General features: G+C 43.8%; 1 protein-coding gene across 4 annotated transcripts in view; it reads left to right on the top strand.

The window, feature by feature from the left end:
* LOC128704509 (beta-1,3-galactosyltransferase 5-like) overlaps positions 1-21,895 on the top strand; it is a 170,032-nt gene that overhangs the window by 49,994 nt on the left and 98,143 nt on the right. For 3 of the 4 annotated variants that reach the window (XM_070087328.1, XM_070087310.1, XM_070087316.1), the window contains one exon: positions 8,193-8,293. In XM_070087328.1, the coding sequence (XP_069943429.1) occupies positions 8,193-8,293 (101 nt within the window). The remainder of the gene's footprint in view (positions 1-8,192; positions 8,294-21,895) is intronic. The other variant, XM_070087325.1, reaches the window with a different exon arrangement.

Here is a 21,895-nt window from a genome sequence, read left to right as displayed (position 1 = left end):
ATACACACACACACACACGCACACACACACAAAACCTGGAGGACCAAGCAGGGATAACAGGGAAGGCACTGCAATGGATCAGGGAATACTTGTCAGGAAGACAGCAGCGAGTAATGGTACATGGCGAGGTGTCAGAGTGGGAACCTGTGACCAGCGGGGTCCCACAGGGGTCAGTCCTAGGACCAGTGCTGTTTCTGGTATTTGTGAACGACATGACGGAAGGAATAAACTCCGAGGTGTCCCTGTTTGCAGATGACGTGAAGTTGATGAGAAGAATTCATTCGATCGAAGACCAGGCAGAACTACAAAGGGATCTGGACAGGCTGCAGACCTGGACCAGCAATTGGCTCCTGGAGTTCAATCCCACTAAGTGCAAAGTCATGAGGATTGGGGAAGGACAAAGAAGACCGCAGACGGAGTACAGTCTAGGGGGACAGACACTACAAACATCACTCAAGGAAAAAGATCTTGGGGTGAGTATAACACCAGGCACATCTCCTGAAGCGCACATCAACCAAATAACTGCTGCAGCATATGGGCGCCTAGCAAACCTCAGAACAGCATTCCGACATCTTAATAAGGAATCGTTCAGGACCCTGTACACCGTGTACGTTAGGCCCATGTTGGAGTATGCGGCACCAGTTTGGAACCCACACCTAGCCAAGCATGTAAAGAAACTAGAGAAAGTGCAAAGGTTTGCAACAAGACTAGTCCCAGAGTTAAGAGGTATGTCCTATGAGGAGAGGTTAAGGGAAATCAACCTGACGGCACTGGAGGACAGGAGAGATAGGGAGGACATGATAACGACTTTCAAAATACTGAGAGGAATTGACAAGGTGGACAAAGACAGGATGTTCCAGAGACTGGACACAGCAACACGGGGGACACAGTTGGAAGCTGAAGACACAGATGAATCACAGGGATGTTAGGAAGTATTTCTTCAGCCACAGAGTAGTCAGGAAGTGGAATAGTTTGGGAAGCGATGTAGTGGAGGCAGGATCCATACATAGCTTTAAGCAGAGGTACGATAAAGCTCATGGTTCAGGGAGAGTGACCTAGTAGCGACCAGTGAAGAGGCGGGGCCAGCAGCTTGGACTCGACCCCTGCAACCTCAACTAGGTGAGTACAACTAGGTGAGTACACACACACACACACACACACACACACACACACACACACACACACACACACACACACACACACATATATATATATATATATATATATATATATATATATATACATATATGTGTGTGTGTGTGTGTGTGTGTGTGTGTGTGTGTGTGCAAAACAACCACGGGGGGAGTAGAGTGATAGCTCTACGCCTTTCGTGTTGCAATCAACACATTAACAGGAGGTTGCAAATTTGCAGAAAAGAGGAGAGTGTCCAGCAAATAACGTTCCCAGAGGACCGTCTTTACTGTAGTGAGACAGGAAGGAAGGAGAGGGCACTGGAAGTGACCAGCACCATAGTGAGACAGGAAGGATGGAGAGGGCACTGGAAGTGACCAGCACCATAGTGAGACAGGAAGGATGGAGAGGGCACTGGAAGTGACCAGCACCATAGTGAGACAGGAAGGAAGGAGAGGGCACTGGAAGTGACCAGCACCATAGTGAGACAGGAAGGAAGGAGAGGGCACTGGAAGTGACCAGCACCATAGTGAGACAGGAAGGATGGAGAGGGCACTGGAAGTGACCAGCACCATAGTGAGACAGGAAGGAAGGAGAGGGCACTGGAAGTGACCAGCACCATAGTGAGACAGGAAGGAAGGAGAGGGCACTGGAAGTGACCAGCACCATAGTGAGACAGGAAGGAAGGAGAGGGCACTGGAAGTGACCAGCACCATAGTGAGACAGGAAGGAAGGAGAGGGCACTGGAAGTGACCAGCACCATAGTGAGACAGGAAGGAAGGAGAGGGCACTGGAAGTGACCAGCACCATAGTGAGACAGGAAGGAAGGAGAGGGCACTGGAAGTGACCAGCACCATAGTGAGACAGGAAGGAAGGAGAGGGCACTGGAAGTGACCAGCACCATAGTGAGACAGGAAGGAAGGAGAGGGCACTGGAAGTGACCAGCACCATAGTGAGACAGGAAGGATGGAGAGGGCACTGGAAGTGACCAGCACCATAGTGAGACAGGAAGGAAGGAGAGGGCACTGGAAGTGACCAGCACCATAGTGAGACAGGAAGGAAGGAGAGGGCACTGGAAGTGACCAGCACCATAGTGAGACAGGAAGGAAGGAGAGGGCACTGGAAGTGACCAGCACCATAGTGAGACAGGAAGGAAGGAGAGGGCACTGGAAGTGACCAGCACCATAGTGAGACAGGAAGGATGGAGAGGGCACTGGAAGTGACCAGCACCATAGTGAGACAGGAAGGAAGGAGAGGGCACTGGAAGTGACCAGCACCATAGTGAGACAGGAAGGAAGGAGAGGGCACTGGAAGTGACCAGCACCATAGTGAGACAGGAAGGAAGGAGAGGGCACTGGAAGTGACCAGCACCATAGTGAGACAGGAAGGAAGGAGAGGGCACTGGAAGTGACCAGCACCATAGTGAGACAGGAAGGATGGAGAGGGCACTGGAAGTGACCAGCACCATAGTGAGACAGGAAGGAAGGAGAGGGCACTGGAAGTGACCAGCACCATAGTGAGACAGGAAGGATGGAGAGGGCACTGGAAGTGACCAGCACCATAGTGAGACAGGAAGGAAGGAGAGGGCACTGGAAGTGACCAGCACCATAGTGAGACAGGAAGGAAGGAGAGGGCACTGGAAGTGACCAGCACCATAGTGAGACAGGAAGGAAGGAGAGGGCACTGGAAGTGACCAGCACCATAGTGAGACAGGAAGGAAGGAGAGGGCACTGGAAGTGACCAGCACCATAGTGAGACAGGAAGGATGGAGAGGGCACTGGAAGTGACCAGCACCATAGTGAGACAGGAAGGAAGGAGAGGGCACTGGAAGTGACCAGCACCATAGTGAGACAGGAAGGAAGGAGAGGGCACTGGAAGTGACAAGCACCATAGTGAGACAGGAAGGAAGGAGAGGGCACTGGAAGTGACCAGCACCATAGTGAGACAGGAAGGAAGGAGAGGGCACTGGAAGTGACCAGCACCATAGTGAGACAGGAAGGAAGGAGAGGGCACTGGAAGTGACCAGCACCATAGTGAGACAGGAAGGATGGAGAGGGCACTGGAAGTGACCAGCACCATAGTGAGACAGGAAGGAAGGAGAGGGCACTGGAAGTGACCAGCACCATAGTGAGACAGGAAGGATGGAGAGGGCACTGGAAGTGACCAGCACCATAGTGAGACAGGAAGGATGGAGAGGGCACTGGAAGTGACCAGCACCATAGTGAGACAGGAAGGAAGGAGAGGGCACTGGAAGTGACCAGCACCATAGTGAGACAGGAAGGATGGAGAGGGCACTGGAAGTGACCAGCACCATAGTGAGACAGGAAGGATGGAGAGGGCACTGGAAGTGACCAGCACCATAGTGAGACAGGAAGGAAGGAGAGGGCACTGGAAGTGACCAGCACCATAGTGAGACAGGAAGGATGGAGAGGGCACTGGAAGTGACCAGCACCATAGTGAGACAGGAAGGAAGGAGAGGGCACTGGAAGTGACCAGCACCATAGTGAGACAGGAAGGAAGGAGAGGGCACTGGAAGTGACCAGCACCATAGTGAGACAGGAAGGATGGAGAGGGCACTGGAAGTGACCAGCACCATAGTGAGACAGGAAGGATGGAGAGGGCACTGGAAGTGACCAGCACCAAAGTGAGACAGGAAGGAAGGAGAGGGCACTGGAAGTGACCAGCACCATAGTGAGACAGGAAGGAAGGAGAGGGCACTGGAAGTGACCAGCACCATAGTGAGACAGGAAGGATGGAGAGGGCACTGGAAGTGACCAGCACCATAGTGAGACAGGAAGGATGGAGAGGGCACTGGAAGTGACCAGCACCATAGTGAGACAGGAAGGATGGAGAGGGCACTGGAAGTGACCAGCACCATAGTGAGACAGGAAGGATGGAGAGGGCACTGGAAGTGACCAGCACCATAGTGAGACAGGAAGGAAGGAGAGGGCACTGGAAGTGACCAGCACCATAGTGAGACAGGAAGGAAGGAGAGGGCACTGGAAGTGACCAGCACCATAGTGAGACAGGAAGGAAGGAGAGGGCACTGGAAGTGACCAGCACCATAGTGAGACAGGAAGGAAGGAGAGGGCACTGGAAGTGACCAGCACCATAGTGAGACAGGAAGGAAGGAGAGGGCACTGGAAGTGACCAGCACCATAGTGAGACAGGAAGGATGGAGAGGGCACTGGAAGTGACCAGCACCATAGTGAGACAGGAAGGAAGGAGAGGGCACTGGAAGTGACCAGCACCATAGTGAGACAGGAAGGAAGGAGAGGGCACTGGAAGTGACCAGCACCATAGTGAGACAGGAAGGAAGGAGAGGGCACTGGAAGTGACCAGCACCATAGTGAGACAGGAAGGATGGAGAGGGCACTGGAAGTGACCAGCACCATAGTGAGACAGGAAGGAAGGAGAGGGCACTGGAAGTGACCAGCACCATAGTGAGACAGGAAGGAAGGAGAGGGCACTGGAAGTGACCAGCACCATAGTGAGACAGGAAGGATGGAGAGGGCACTGGAAGTGACCAGCACCAACACTACCATAGCCAGAGAGATGAATATTATAGTATTAGAAAAAATCCCACAGTCATTGATATTGAAATAGCCTAAACGAAACGAAATTAACATATCAACAACAAATATTCGGTCATATTTCGCTATGACATCTATAACTATAGATAATTAAATATACTGTCAGTGATATAGAAATCACTGGCAGTTATATCCTCCCCACCTAGGACAACGTGTCCCTTTAAATTACAAGAGAAGGAAAACGTTATGTAAAGGAAAAAGTTATGTAAAGGAAATGGGGCTCATTAAAATGAACTCATTAAAGGGGGGAGACATCTGTAATAACAGGAAAACAAAAATACAGACCCTAATTCCTCGGTGTGACACTACACTTAAGACAGTCTGATGCATACGTATAAGAGCCCAGTTTTAAACTGTGTACTATTGCCTCAACTAAAAATGCATCTAATTTGAACAACTTATCACTGATATTGTATAAAGACTGCCTATCATGCTTAATAATTGCCGATTCTACAATATTCCTTTCAAGCCAGGAGGAACAAGGAAAGATTACTCTTGCTTCATGCCAATTTGCTGGGTTAATACAGACTCTAATATGGCTGAAAATTGCGTTCGACTCCTGTGCTATAAGTATCGAATAACGGTGCTGGGACATTCTCACCTCCAATGACTTTCCAGTCTGTCCCAAATAGGAGAGACTGCAACCATTACAACCAACTCTGTAGACACCACCAATACGTTGTTGGGATGCATTCTTTATCAGGATGCTTCTAACACTCCGTGAATTTTTAAATACTACTTGTATATTAATTAAATCTTCTAAGAGCCTTCGGTAGGATAGATAAATTGTGGTTATATGGGAGGACCAGCACATTCTTGGTCTGAGGTGTTATCTTAGGTTCTGTTCTATAATAAGTTTTCTTAGCTGCCAGCAAGGCAGATTCCATAACCACTTTAGGATATCGCAGTTTCGTGCCAATGTCAGATATTTTCCTAATTTCTTCATCTAGGAACTCCTGACTGCACACTATATAGGCTCTCAAAAACATAGTAAGAAATACACTCCTTTTGACTTTAGTCTCATGGTTGGAATAATAGTGAATGTTTGAGCACACATTGGTGGCCTTCCTATTGACTGTAAACCTAAAGAAGTCAGAATTAAACGAAGAACTGAACCCTGGATGACTACTGAGTATTAGATAATATGAAATTAAGAGACCAGTTACTTAAAAAATTTAAGGCAAACAGACAGGATATTGCAGCGCTAAATGAATTCCAAAGAGTGAAGAACAGAGTGCAGAGGCTTATAAAAGGAGCAAAGGCAAGGTACTATTGCTCAAAAATCGAAGAATACAAGAATAACTCTAGAAAGCTCTGGCAACAACTAAAACAGCTCGGGTATAGCCATATACCCGTAGACAGATCTAACATAGTACGAAATATCGATAACGCGGTATACCATGCAACAACTGTCGTATCAACATTAGTAAGTAAACTGCAGGCTACATCAATACCTTTATCACAGACTCCAATAAGTTTGAAACTTACTACAGTAATAAAGGTGTCACTCCAAACAGTTGCCAACTAGTAGGTGTATCTTATGACTTAGTGTGAAAAGGACTAAGCAAGGTAAACCCAGCTAAAAGCTCTGGTCCAGATAACATCCTGGCTAAGTTCCTAAAAGATGGTGCCTACGAACTGTCAGTCCCCATACTGCGCATAATAAATTTGTTCACCATCACCAGTACTGTTCCAGTACTAATAGGCCTATTAGTATACTTAGCGTGATGTCCAAAATTCTTGAGAAGGCGGTTTACTGTCAAGTTTACTGTCCATTATTACTATTCAGGTTTCAGATCTCTCTCAACCGACACCTCCTTAATTAATCTGATGAACTATTTGAGAACTCAAATGTCGCTAGGAAATCTCATAGGTTTACCTGGAGGTATGATAACCTTAGACTTGAAAAGACCTTCAATACGGTCAACTACAATATATTATGTAAGAAGCTATAAGCTATCGGAATAGGTTTTGTAGACTGGTTTAAGTCCTACCTGAGCAACAGGAAATAAATTGTCAAGATCAACAACACAGAATCAGAACACCTGCCGATAGCATGTGGGGTTTCCCAAGGCAGTATTCTGGGTGCCTTACTATTCCTATGTTATGTGACTAACATACCCATCAATGTCACGTGTAAGCTTCTGTTGTACGCAGATGACAATGCTCTGTTAGTGTCAGGTAAAGATCCACAAGATATAGCTAATGTACTGTCATTAGAGCTAGAGACAATTAATTGTCCTTAAACCTCGGGAAAACTGAAGCCATACTCATTGATACGAAAAATAAACTGAAAAGGGTAAATAATTTAAATGTCTAGTGTAATGGGGAACCCATCACTTCAGTATCCTCAGTGAAATATCTGGGAATCCCCTTTGACTCAAGCATGTCAGGATAATTGATAGGGAACAGTGTAGTAAAGAAAGTGACTGCAAAACTGAATTTCTTCTACAGACAAGCACAGTGTCTACCTACTGAGGCTCGTAGAATACATTCTCTAGCTCTTGTACAATGCCATAAGAAAAAACTAAAAGATAGACTACAAATCACCCAGAACAAAATGGTAAGATTCATCCTGAACCTGAGTCCAAGATAGCATGAAGGCAAGGATGAATTATAACAACTGGATATGCCGAATGTTAAAGACAGAGTGAAACAACTGAAGTTAAATCACGTTTATGAAATTGCTCACAAGCAGAGTCCAGAATATCTTGCTGCCAAGTTTGTCAAGGCTGAGAACCAGAGCAAGTATAGTATGTACTAGGGGAAGAGAACACAACTTTAGAGTACCCACAGTAGATGGTCAGGCTTCAAACACTTTTTGTTGTACAGCAATAAATAAAGGAATGGAACTGACTGCTCGCACATGTCGAAGCCAGTCATAGCATAGCTAGTTCACAAATAGAGCCAAAAGGTACCAAATGAATGTAGCTACAGGAGGGAGGAGAGTGATTTCTTAAGTTTATTCAAGTATAGGTAGACATAATTATAGCTACATAAATTATCATACATAGCAGCATATGTGTAGATCGCCTAGGATAGCCCAAAAGAGTTAACTAACTCACATGTACCAATGGAAATAAGTCACTGTCTGACTTTTTTTCTGGGTTATCCTAGGTACTTTACACATATGCTGCTATGTATGATAATTCTTTGTAACTGTATTTGTGTATACCTGAATAAACTAACTTACTGTGATCTGATCTTTAATGTTAATGTAGATAACTCAGTTGACCTCATTCCTAGTATATCTGCTTTTGTCAGTACTGCTTTTCAAAAGTTGAATTGATTAGCTGTTTTAACTTTTAAAGTTTAAATAATAAGATATTAAAAGGACCTCAATGGAAATAAGTTACTTTAACTATGCATGATATTACATGTAACTCTATTTATGTGTACCTATACATGAAGAAACTTACTTGACAAACTGAGTCAAACTTGCTTACCTAATTCATGTTTTCTGTTTAGCAACAGGAGGATGTCTTAAAGAGAGAAAATGATATGAACGGTAACTTGTCTGAACGGTGGACTGACGCTGCAAACAACACCGTAGAGAAACGAGCTTTAAGGTAAGTCAACAGATGTGGTTATTGAGCCGAGTTAAGTATGTGAGAGACAGTACAGCTGGTCTCTTTTGAAAGTTATCTACCGCGGTATGTGTCCTGGGGTACATACTTGCCTTCTTGGTGTGTGTACTCACCTAATTGTAGTCACCTAATTGTGGTTGCAGGGGTCGATACTCAGCTCCTGGTCCCACCTCTTCACTGAACGCTACTAGGTCCTCTCTCTCTCTGCTCCATGAGCTTTATCATACCTCGTTTTAAAGCTATGTATGGTTCCTGCCTCCACTACATCACTTGCTAGACTATTCCACTTCCTGACTACTCTGTGACTGAAGAAATACTTCCTAACATCCCTTTGACTCATCTGATTCTTCAACTTCCAAGTGTGACCCCTTGTATCTGTGTTCCCTCTCTGGAACATCTTGTCTCTGTCCACCTTGTCTATTCCACGCAGTATTTTGTATGTAGTTATCATGTCTCCTCTAACCCTCCTTTACTCAGTGTCGTCAGCCCGATTTCCCTTAGCCTTTCTTCGTCGGACATTCCCTTTAGCTCTGGAACTAACCTTGTCGCAAACCTTTGCACTTTCTCTAATTTTTTGTTGTGCTTGACCAGGTGTGGGTTCCAAATTGGTGCTGCATACTCCAGTATGGGCCTTATGTACACGGTGTACAGTGTCTTGAACGATTCCTTACTAAGGTATCGGAACGCTATACTCAGGTTTGCCAGGCGCCCATATGATGCAGCAGTTATCTGGATGATGTGTGCTTCCGGAGACGTGCTCGGTGTTATACTCACCCAAGATCTTTCTCCTTGAGTGAGGTTTGCAGTCTTTGGCCACCTAGGCTATACTCTGTCTGTGGTCTTCTTTCCCCTTCCCTGACCTTCATGACTTTGCATTTAGCAGGGTTAAATTCGAGAAGCCAGTTGCTGGACCATGTGTCCAGCCTGTGCAAGTCTCTTCGAAGTCCTGTCTGATCCTCATCTGAGATAATTCTCCTCATTAACTTTACATCGTCTGCAAACAGGGACACTTCTGAGTCTATCCCATCCATCATGTCATTCATATATACCAGAAATAGCTCTGGCCTTAGGGCTGACCCCTGTGGGACCCCGCTCGTCACAGGCGCCCACTGTGATACCTCTTCACGTACCATGACTCATTGTTGCCTCCCGGTCAGGTATTCTCTGATCCATAGCAGTACCCTTCCTGTTATACTTGCCTGATCCTCTAGCTTTTGCGCTAATCTCTTGTGAGGAACTGTGTCGAAGGTCTTCTTGCAGTCCAAGAAAATGCAATCAACCCACCCCTCCTTCTCGTGCCTTACTTCTGTTACCTTGTCATAAAAATCCAGAAGGTTTGTGACACAGGATTTGGCTTCCATGAATCCGTGCTGGTTGTCGTTTTAATCTTGTCCTGTTCCAGGTGCTCCACCACTCTCCTCCTGATAATTTTCTCCATAACTTTGCATGCTATACACGTCAGTGACACTGGTCTATAGTTCAGTGTCTCGTTTTTGTCTCCTTTCTTAAAAATATGGACTACATTTGCCGTCTTCCATAACTCGGGTAGTTGTCCAGTTTCAAGGGATGTGTTGAAAATTGTGGTCAGTGGCACACACAGCGTCTCTGCTCCCTCTCTAAGGCCCCAGGGAGAGATGTCTGGACCCACCACCTTTGAGGTATCAAGGTCACTTAGCAGCTTTTTTTTTTTACCTCCTCAGTTGTGTATTTCATCCAACACTTGTTGGAATATTCCTTGTTGGTGTCCCCCTCAATTCTGTCTTCCCAGAGTCCTTCCTGTCTGCACTGCAAATACTTCCTTAAATCTCGTGTTGAGCTCCTCACATACCTCTTGATCGTTTCTTGTGAGCTCCCCACCTTCTTTCCACAGCCTGATCACCTGGTCTTTGACTGTTGTCTTTCTTCTAATATGGCTATACAGCAGTTTCGGGTGAGACTTGACTTTCGATGCTAAGTTGTTTTCGTACTGTTACTGGGCCTCCCTCCTTATCTGTGCCTACTCGTTTCTGGTTCTTATACTAATCTCCTTATTTTCCTGGGTCCTTCTCCTTCTGTACTTTTTCCATTCTCTAGTGCACTTAATTTTTGCCTCCCTACACCTTCGGGTAAATTAAGGGCTTCTTCTGGTCTTCCCATTATTTCTGTTGCCCTTGGTAACAAACCTTTCCTCTGCCTCCTTGCATTTTGTTGTTACGTAGTCCATCATTTCGTTTACTGACTTTCCTACCAATTATCTGTCCCACTGGACCTCCTGCAGGAAGTTCCTCATACCTGTGTAGTACCCCCTTTTGTAGTTTGACTTTTCCAATTCAGTTCCTGTTACCCTCTCTACTTGTAACTCTACTATGCATTCAAAGCTCAGAACCACGTGATCACTAGCTCCAAGGGGCCTCTCATGTATGATGTCCTCAATGTCCGAGCTGCTCAGGGTGAACACGAGGTCCAGTCTTACTGGTTCATCCTCCCCTATCTCTCTCTGGTAGTGTCCCTAACATGTTGGTGCATGAGGTTTTCCAGTACCACATCCATCATCTTGGCTTTCTATGTTTTGGACCCCCCATGTGGCTCCAAGCTTTCCCAATCAATCTCCCTTGGGTTGAAATCGTCCATAACCAGTAGCTTTGCTCTGCTCAAGTGAGCTCTTCTGGCCACGTCAGCTAGTGTGTCCACCATTGCTCTGTTGCTCTCTTCGTATTCCTCTCTTTGCCTCCTGCAGTTTTGTTGTGGGTTATACATCACTGCATTGACTACCTTATGTTCCCCAGACTGAATTGTACCTACAGTGTAATCTCTTTCTCCAATCACGTTTATTCCTTCCATTTCCTCAAATCCCCATCGGTTTTTAATGAGCAGTGCCACCCCTCCTCCCCCTCTGCTCCTTCTATCTTTCCTCTGGATCTGATATCCGGGTGGAAAGATTGCGTCTGTTATTGTCACAGTGAGTTTCGTTTCTGTGAGTGCTATGATATCTGATGATGTCTCATTGATTCTTTCATGCCACTCCTCGCATTTATTTGTTATTCCATCCGCGCTCGCATACCAAACCTTCAACTTCTTTTCTGAAACTGTGGTCCGGGGAGAATGGTGGGATTGGGGGAGCGGGAGCCCTGGCGGAGACCTGTGGGGGGTTGCGGTGGGGGGTTGGGTTTGTAATGCGTGCGCGGGTGTGTGTGTGTTGTTGTAGATTACTATCACATTGGTGTGTGGTGCGGTATGTTCTTAATTTAAGTTCTAGTGCAATCAGATGGAGACTAATACATGGGAGGGGTGTTAGAGTGGGAGGGCCATGGGGGCTAGGGAAGCCCACTCTGAAATTCTCTATCTTATTGGGTGGGGGAGATAAAGATTAAATTAAAAAGGAAAGAGAATCAGTTCAGTAAATGAAATAAAATAGTTGAATCATGTGTTTATTTCATGCTGTACACATTACATTTTTGACTGTCAGTGTACGTCAACTTGCTGGCTGTCAGTGTACGTCAACTTGCTGGCTGTCAGTGTACGTCAACTTGCTGGCTGTCAGTGTACGTCAACTTGCTGGCTGTCAGTGTACGTCAACTTGCTGGCAGTCAGTGTACGTCAACTTGCTGGCTGTCAGTGTACGTCAACTTGCTGGCTGTCAGTGTACGTCAACTTGCTGGCAGTCAGTGTACGTCAATTTGCTGGCTGTCAGTGTAGTGGATTCTGAAAGTGGTTCTTTGCTGTTCGCAAGTTGACAACTTGACAGCTGGCTCGCTTGACCGAGGCTCCACTGTTCAGACTCTCAATGGTTGACATTCATTGTGACATTTTAGTACACGTGAACAATGTTGCTGAATAATTTCCTTTTGTTTGGTTGGATAATGGAGAGTTAAAAACCTATCGACTACACTGGAGTTACTTAAGGCTGTCACGCAAGAATACTTTCATCCCTATAATAGGGATAAAAGCAAACTCTCGGTGTATATACACTGAGAGATATACAGCTCTCGGTATATAACCTGCGACGTTCCATGTATGATATACACACGAAGTTTGGGTAATTCAATCTGATTATGTAAATACTGTTCTTGAACGTTCTTGTTAATATTACCTGGAGTTTACCTTGAGAGAGTACCGGGGGTCAACGCTCCCGCGGCCCGGTCTGTGACCAGGCCTCTTATGGGAGGTGTTACTGCCAGAAACTGGTAACGTAACGACTGTAATAATTATTTTAAATGAATTTTTACTTGCATGTAATTCTTAATGGAGCACTTATTAACCTACACTTATAACGCAACTGCAATCAAGAATGTACACTGAGAGGTGTATGGTTCTCGGTGTATATACAGTGAGTGGTTTATGCCTCTAGGTGTAGTTACACTGAGTGGTGATTTCAGTTAATGTTAATTAGATTGACAAGGGGTGAATAGGTGACAAGCAGCCTTAATAACCCTCGCTTGGTCGCTAAACTTTATATATATATATATATATATATATATATATATATATATATATATATATATATATATATATATATATATATATATATATATATATATATATATGTCGTGCCGAATATGTAAAACTGGTCAATTAGCAAGAACTCATTTAAAATTAAGTCCTTTTCAAAATTTTCTCTTATACGTTTAAAGATATATTTTTTTCATTAATGTTGATGTAAAAATTTATAATTTTGCACCAAAAGGAACTTAGAAAACTTACCTAACCTTATTATAACAAGAACAATTTATTTTAGCCTAACCCAACTAAGTATATTTTGGATTAGTTTACAATAATTTAATACTAAACAAACACAGTGAAATATATTGTTTTCGTTAGGTTCAGAATGATTTTGGCGAAATTATTGCATACACAAATTTTCGCTTGTCCTATATGGCAAGATGAACGTTGCTATTTAAGCCAAGATCGCAAGTTCTGCCTATTCGGCACGACATATATATATATATATATATATATATATGTCTTGTCAAAACGTCTCCAGATCATGGTAGAGAGTTAGGTAATTTATCCCGTCTAACGGCTGGTCTGTTTTATAACATGAAGTTGTAATATAAAAATTTAGGATTACAAACCAAATAGATAAAATATAAGATCATTACTACAAAAGTTGTCTAGCAATGTATATGTACAAAGTTAAAATATTGGACATTAATAAGGAGTCAAGCTCCTACACTTCTCTTGGTATGTATATATTTGTATAATTGCATTATCCATAATAATCTATTTCAACCGATATATTACATAAGAACATAAGAACATATGAACATAAGAACATAAGAAAGAAGGAACACTGCAACAGGCCTACTGACCCATGCGGAGCAGGTTCATGTCTTTCCCCCCCCCCGGATTAGCCCAAGACCCACCCAGTCTGGTCACCTCAACTCAAGGAAGGAGCACGGCACCAGACACAGCAGCACAAGCTAGTCAGGTCCAACTCACACCCACCCACACCCACTCATGTATTTATCTAACCTATTTTTAAAACTACACAACGTTTTAGCCTGAATAACTGTACTCGGGAGTTTGTCCACTCATCCACAACTCTATTATCAAACCAGTGCTTTCCTATATCCTTCCTGAATCTGAATTTTTCCAACTTGAAACCATTGCTGCGAGTCCTGTCTTGGCTGGAAATTTTCAACACGCTATTTACATCCCATTTATTTATTCGTGTTTTCCATTTATACACCTCGATCATATCCCCCCTAATTCTACGCCTTTCGAGAGAGTGCAGATTCAGGGCCCTCAGTCTATCCTCATAGGGAAGATTTCTGATACATGGGATCATCTTTGTCATCCTCCTCTGTACGTTTTCCAGAGCATTTATATCCATTCTGTAATACGGTGACCAGAAATGAGCAGCATAGTCTAAATGAGGCCTAACCAAGGATATATAGAGTTGAAGAACAACCTGAGGATTTCTGTTTATACTTCTAGATGTGAAGCCAAGAATTCTGTTAGCTTTATTGCGAACACTAATGCACTGTTGTCTTGGTTTTAGATTACTGCTAACTAGAACTCCTAAATCCTTTTCGTAATCAGTAGTATTAAGATCTACATTATTTAGTTTATATATCGCATGTTGCAAGTGTATGGTGTAGGAGGTAGGTTACTGAAAGCAGTGAAGAGTTTTTACGAGGATAGTGAGGCTCAAGTTAGAGTATGTAGGAAAGAGGGAAATTTTTTCCCAGTAAAAGTAGGCCTTAGACAAGGATGTGTGATGTCACCGTGGTTGTTTAATATATTTATAGATGGGGTTGTAAGAGAAGTAAATGCGAGGGTCTTGGCAAGAGGCGTGGAGTTAAAAGATAAAGAATCACACACAAAGTGGGAGTTGTCACAGCTGCTCTTTGCTGATGACACTGTGCTCTTGGGAGATTCTGAAGAGAAGTTGCAGAGATTGGTGGATGAATTTGGTAGGGTGTGCAAAAGAAGAAAATTAAAGGTGAATACAGGAAAGAGTAAGGTTATGAGGATAACAAAAAGATTAGGTGATGAAAGATTGGATATCAGATTGGAGGGAGAGAGTATGGAGGAGGTGAACGTATTCAGATATTTGGGAGTGGACTTGTCAGCGGATGGGTCTATGAAAGATGAGGTGAATCATAGAATTGATGAGGGAAAAAGAGTGAGTGGTGCACTTAGGAGTCTGTGGAGACAAAGAACTTTGTCCTTGGAGGCAAAGAGGGGAATGTATGAGAGTATAGTTTTACCAACGCTCTTATATGGGTGTGAAGCGTGGGTGATGAATGTTGCAGCGAGGAGAAGGCTGGAGGCAGTGGAGATGTCATGTCTGAGGGCAATGTGTGGTGTGAATATAATGCAGAGAATTCGTAGTTTGGAAGTTAGGAGGAGGTGCGGGATTACCAAAACTGTGTCCAGAGGGCTGAAGAAGGGTTGTTGAGGTGGTTCGGACATGTAGAGAGAATGGAGCGAAACAGAATGACTTCAAGAGTGTATCAGTCTGTAGTGGAAGGAAGGCGGGGTAGGGGTCGGCCTAGGAAAGGTTGGAGGGAGGGGGTAAAGGAGGTTTTGTGTGCGACGGGCTTGGACTTCCAGCAGGCATGCATGAGCGTGTTTGATAGGAGTGAATGGAGACAAATGGTTTTTAATACTTGACGTGCTGTTGGAGTGTGAGAAAAGTAACATTTATGAAGGGATTCAGGGAAACCGGCAGGCCGGACTTGAGTCCTGGAGATGGGAAGTACAGTGCCTGCACTCTGAAGGAGGGGTGTTAATGTTGCAGTTTAAAAACTGTAGTGTAAAGCACCCTTCTGGCAAGACAGTGATGGAGTGAATGATGGTGAAAGTTTTTCTTTTTCGGGCCACCCTGCCTTGGTGGGAATCGGCCAGTGTAATAATAAAATAATATAAAAATCGCATGGTTATTTAACTGTCCAACATTTAGAACTTTGCATTTGTCTATATTAAACTGCATCTGCCACTTCTCCGACCATTGCATTCGTCTATTCAAAGCATCCTGGAGTGCTCTAGTGTCGTCATTAGAATGAATTGGACGACCTATTTTGGTGTCATCATTAATATGGAGAAATCAAAATGATAGGATTAGACTTAGTACTATCTTCATCCAGCCCGACTTAGAATAATACCGACCACAAAGAAACATGAAAGGGCCGACAAGGCAGATTCTGTTAGCTGAACCTGCATTGTGTGAAAGTAGTTTTGCTAAAGATTTCCACCCCCGTGACTTGTCTTGCATATATATATATATATATATATATATATATATATATATATATATATATATATATATATATATATATATATATATATATATATATATATATATATTTCAAGGAGCAAGGGGCTAGTAACCTCTTCTCCTGTATATATTACTAAATGTAAAAGGAGAAACTTTCGTTTTTCCTTTTGGGCCACCCTGCCTCGGTGGGACACGGCCGGTGTGTTGAAAGAAAGAAAGATATATTTTTTTCATTAATGTTAATGTAAAAATTTTTAATTTTGCACCAGAAGAATCTTATATAACTTACCTAACCTTATTATAACAAGAGCAATTTATTTTAGCCTAACCCAACTAAATATATTTTAGATTTGTTTACAATAATTTAATACTAAACAAACACAGTGAAATATATTTTTTTCGTTAGGTTCAGAATGATTTTTGGCGAAATTATTGCATACACAAATTTTCACTTGTCCTTTATGGCAAGATGAGCATTGCTATTTAAGCCAAGATGGCAAGTTCTGCCTGTTCGGCACGACATATATATATATATATATATATATATATATATATATATATATATATATATATATATATATATATATATATATATATATATCTTTGTTTTTATTAATGCATCGGCCATCTCCCACCAAGGCAGGGCGGGCTGAAAAAGGAAAACTTTAATCAATCACTCCATCACTGTCTTGTCACAGGCGCACTTACACTACAGTTATAAAACTGCAACATTAACATCCCTCCTTCAGAGTGTAGACACTGTGCATCCCATGTCCAGGACTCCAGCTCGGCCTGCCGGCTTCCCTGAATCTCTTCATAAATGTTACCTTGCTTACACTTCAACAGCACGTCAAGTCCTAAAAACCGTTTGTCTCCAGTCTCTCCTATCTAACATGCTCACTCACACTTGCTGGAAGTCCCTCGCACACAAAACCTTCTTTTTCCCACCTTTCCTGGGCTGACCCCTCCCCCGACTTCCCTCCATTATAGACTTATTACATGTCCAAAACATCTCAAAAACCCCTCCTCATCCCTCTGCATAATAGTTTTGGTAATCCCTCACCTCCACCTAATCTCCTAACTATGGATTCTCTGCATTATATTCGCACCACACATTGCCCTCAGACATGACATCTCCACTACTTCCAGCATTCTCCATGTTGCAACATTCACAACCCATGCTTCACACCCATACAAGAGCGTTGGTACAACTATGCTCTCATACATTCATGCTCTTTGCTTTCATGGATGAAGTTCTTTGTCTCCACAGACCCCTCAGTGCACCACTCACCTTTTTTCCCTGGTCAGTTCTATGAGTCACCTCATCCTTCATAGACCCATCTGTTGACACGTCTACTCCCGAATATCTGAATACATTCACCTCCTCCATACTCTCTCCCTCCAACCTGATATTCAATCTTCCGTTACCTAATTTTTATGTTATCCTCATTACCTTACTCTTTCCTATATTCACTTTTAATTTCCTTCTTTTACATACCATACCAAACCCATCAACCAATCTCTGCAACTTCTCTTCAGAATCACCCAAAAGCACCGTGTCATCAGCAAAGAGCAACTCTGACAACTCCCACTTTGTGTTAGATTCTTTATCTTTTAACCCCACACCTCTTGCCAACACCCGAGCATTCACTTCTCTTACAATTCCATCTACAAATATATTGAACAACCATGGTGACATCACACATCCCTGTCTAAGGCCTACCTACTTTTACTGAGAAATAATCTCCCTCTTGCCCTCATACTCTAATCTGAGCATCACTTTCCTTGTAAAGACTCTTCACAGTTTTCAGTGAAGAGTCATTAATTTGAGTTGCAAATTAGTACTTTCTTGAGTTGCTACTTATGCATAGTAACGCAGATATATGGTGATTCATACTTTTTATTTAAGGGTGACCTTTTTTGAAAACAGAGGAATTTGGGACTTTTTAATTGTTTTCAAACAAAATTTCATCGATTTATGATATAGATTTTTTTTGGGGGGGAAAAGCAAAAAGTTATAACCCTAGTGTGTACTCACCTATTTGTGGTTGAAGGGGTAGAGTCATAACTCCTGGCACCGCCTCCTCACTGATCCCTACTGGCTCCTCTCTCTCCGTGCTCCATGAGCTTTATCAAACTTCGTCTTAAAACTATGTATGGTTCCTGCCTCCACTACGTCACTTTCCAAACTATTCCACTTCCTGACAATTCGGTGACTGAAGAAATACTTCCTAACATCCCTTTGACTCAACTGAGTTTTCAACTTCCAATTGTGACCCCTTGTTTCTGTGGACCATCTCTGGAACATCCTGTCTCTGTCCACTTTGTCAATTCCTTGCAGTATTTTATATTTCGACATCTTGTCTCCCCTAACCCCCTGCCCTCCAGTGTCGTCAGGTCGATTTCATTTGCTAGGGTTAAATTCGAGTAGCCATTTGATGGACCACGTGTCCAGCCTGTCCAAGTCCCTTTGTATTCCTTCCCGATCCTCATCCGATTTATTTCTCCTCATTAACCTCACATCATCTGCAAACAGCAATACTTCTGAGTCTATCCCCTCCATCATGTCATTCATTCATACCAGTAGCAGCACTGGCCCTTGTCATAAAACTCCAGTAGGTTTGTGACACAGGATTTGCCTTCCATGAAACCGTGATGGTTGTCATTTATAAGCTTGTTCTTTTCTAGGTGCTCCACGACTCTCCTCCTGATAATCTTCTCCATTATTTTGCATACTATACACGGCAGTAACACTGATCTGTAGTTTAATCCCTCTTGTCTGTCTCCTTTCTTAAAAATTGGGTCTATATTTGCCGTCCTCCATACCTCAGGTAGTTGTCCAGTTTGAATAGATGCGTTGAAGACTGTTGTTAGTGGCACACAGCATCTCTGCTCCCTCTCTTAGGAGCCACAGAGAAATGTCTGGTCCCACAGCCTTTGAGATATCAAGTTCAAGTATCAGCTTCTTTACCTCCTCCTCAGTTGTGTGTATTTCATCCAGCACTTGTTTATATATCCCTTGTTGGTGTACCCCCTTCTTCTGACTTCCTGGAGTCCTTTCTGTCTCCATTGTAAATACTTCATATCTCATGTTGATCTCCTTACATAGTTCATGGTCGTTTCCTGTGAGCTCCCCGCCTTCCCCCTTCAACCTGATTACCTGATCCTTGACTGTTGTTTTCCTCCTGATGTGGCTATATAACAGCTTCAGGTCAGACTTGACTTTCGATGCTATGCCATTTTCGTATTGTCGCTGGGACTCCCTCCTTATCTGTGCATACTCATTTCTGGCTCTTCAACTAATCTCTTTATTTTCGGAGGTCCTTTGTCTTCTGTACTTTTTCAATTCTCTAGCACACTTAGCTTTTGCCTCCCTACACCTATGGGTGAACCAAGGACTCGTTCTGATCTTCCCATTATTTCTGTTGCCCTTGGGAACAAACCTCTCCTCTGCCTCCTTGCATTTTGTTGTCCTGTAGTCCATCACTTAGTTTGCTAATTTTCCTACCAACTCTCTTTCCAATGAACCTCTTGCAGAAAGTTCTCATACCTGTATAGTCCCCCCTTTTGTAGTTTAGCTTTTCCCGTCCTACTCCTGTTACCCACTCTACTTGTAAATCTTCTATGTATTCTAAACTCAGAACCATGTGATCACTAGCTCCAAGGGGCCTTTTGAATGGGATTTCCTCTACGTCTAAACTAAGCAAGGTGAATACAAGGTCCAGTCTTGATGGTTTATCCTCACCTCTCTATTTGGTAGTGTCCCTATCATGTTGATGCATGAGGTTTTCCATTACCGCATCCATCATCTTGGCTCTCCATGTTTTGGGACCCCCATGCAGCTCCAGGTTTCCAGTCAATCTCCTTATGACTGAAATCACCCACAACTAGTAACTTTGTTCTACCTGTGTGAGCTCTTCTGGCCACCTCAGCTAGTGTGTCCACCATTGCTCTGTTGCTCCCTTCAAATTTTTTTCCTGGCCTTCTTCAGTTCTGTAGCGGGTTGTACATCACTGCAATTACCACCTTAGGGCCCCTAGACTAGGTAGTTCCTTTCCATCCATTCCTTCCATTTCCACAAATCCACTCCGGTTTTTAATGAGCAGTGAAACACCTTCTCCCCCTCTGCTCACTCAGTTTTACCCCATGATTTGATATCTGGGTGGGAAAATCGCATCTGTTATCCCTGTGAGTTTCGTTTCTTTGAGTGCTATGATGTCTCCTTGATTCTTTCTTGCCACTCCTTACATTTATTTGTTATTCCGTCTGTATTCGTATGCCAAATCTTCAACTTCTTTTCTAAAGCTGAGGTCTGTGGGGCATGTTGGGATTGGGGAAGCGGGAGACCTGACGAGGAACTATTATGAGGGGGTTGCTGTGAAGGTGAAACTTGTGTTGAGGGGGGTGGGGGAAGTGGGTGTGGAGTGTGGGTTAGATTTTTTGGGTGCATTGGGGTTGTCAGGGTTGAGGGCCTTCTCTATGCGGGTCTGAAGGTGGTTGTATTTGTTTCTCTTCCTGAATCTGGGTTATCCTGCCCATCTCCGTCTTTGCTTTTCTTTCCTCCTTGCGTCTTTATACCTCTCTTTCAGTTTCTGTCTTTCTTCTCGTGTCCTATCGCTATGCCGATATGTCCCTTAATCGTGCTTTCTCCTAAAGGATCCTGTTTCGTGCTGATTCTGCCTTGAAAATCACTTTAACTGACCGGTTTCTTTCTCTTTCAAACCCTCTGTTCTCAGAAAATTTGACAGTTGGGTCATGTTGCCCTCTCCTATTGCTTTCATGATTTTTTCAATCACTTTTTTGACCCCCATCTTCTTGCTGTGTAAGATTCCCCTTCAACTTCCTGGAGCCCATAAACAAAGACTGATCTCTCCCTTTCATTCTCCCACTACAATTCCCTTTGTATCCCTTGATTCGATTTAGTTGCTTCTATTACAGCTTTCCTTTCTTCAATCTCTTCTCAACCTCTCGTCCCTGTGCCCAGTGGTCTGTCATTTTTCCTTCTTAACTTTTCCTGGACACCACCGTGGTGTGTGTGTGTGTGTGTGTGTGTTTGTGTGTACTCACCTATTTGTACTCACCTATTTGTGGTTGCAGGGGTCGAGTCACAGCTCCTGGCCCCGCCTCTTCGCTGATTGCTACTAGGTCCTCTCTCTACCTGCCCCATGAGCTCTATCATACCTCGCCTTAAAACTATGTATGGTTCCTGCCTCCACCACATCACTTTCTAGGCTATTCCATGGCCTGACTACTCTATGACTGAAGAAATACTTCCTAACATCCCTTTGAGTCATCTGAGTCTTCAACTTCCAATTGTGACCTCTTGTGTCTGTGTCCCATCTCTGGAACATCCCGTCTTTGTCCACCTCGTCTATTCCGCGCAGTATTTTATATGTCGTTATCATGTCTCCCCTGACCCTCCTGGCCTCCAGTGTCGTCAGGCCGATTTCCCTCAACCTTTCTTCATAGGACAATCCCCGTAGCTCTGGGACTAGTCTTGTTGCAAACCTTTGCACTTTCTCTAATTTCTTGACGTGCTTGACTAGGTGTGGATTCCAAACTGGTGCTGCATACTCCAGTATGGGCCTGACGTAGATGGTGTACAGAGTCTTAAACGAATCCTTACTGAGGTATCGGAACGCTATCCGTAGGTTTGCCAGGCGCCCGTATGCTGCAGCAGTTATCTGATTGATGTGCGCCTCAGGAGATATGCTCGGTGTTATACTCACCCCCAGATCTTTTTCCTTGAGTGAGGTTTGCAGTCTTTGGCCATCTAAACTATATTGTGTCTGCGGTCTTCTTTGCCCTTCCCCAATCTTCATGACTTTGCATTTGGCAGGGTTAAATTCAAGGAGCCAGTTGCTGGACCAGGCTTGTAGCCT

This window comes from Cherax quadricarinatus, chromosome 2 (assembly GCF_038502225.1).
Source record: "Cherax quadricarinatus isolate ZL_2023a chromosome 2, ASM3850222v1, whole genome shotgun sequence".
Lineage (NCBI taxonomy): Eukaryota > Metazoa > Arthropoda > Malacostraca > Decapoda > Parastacidae > Cherax > Cherax quadricarinatus.
Note: the sequence above shows the minus strand (reverse complement) of the source record. Positions and strands in the feature narration are given on the sequence as shown.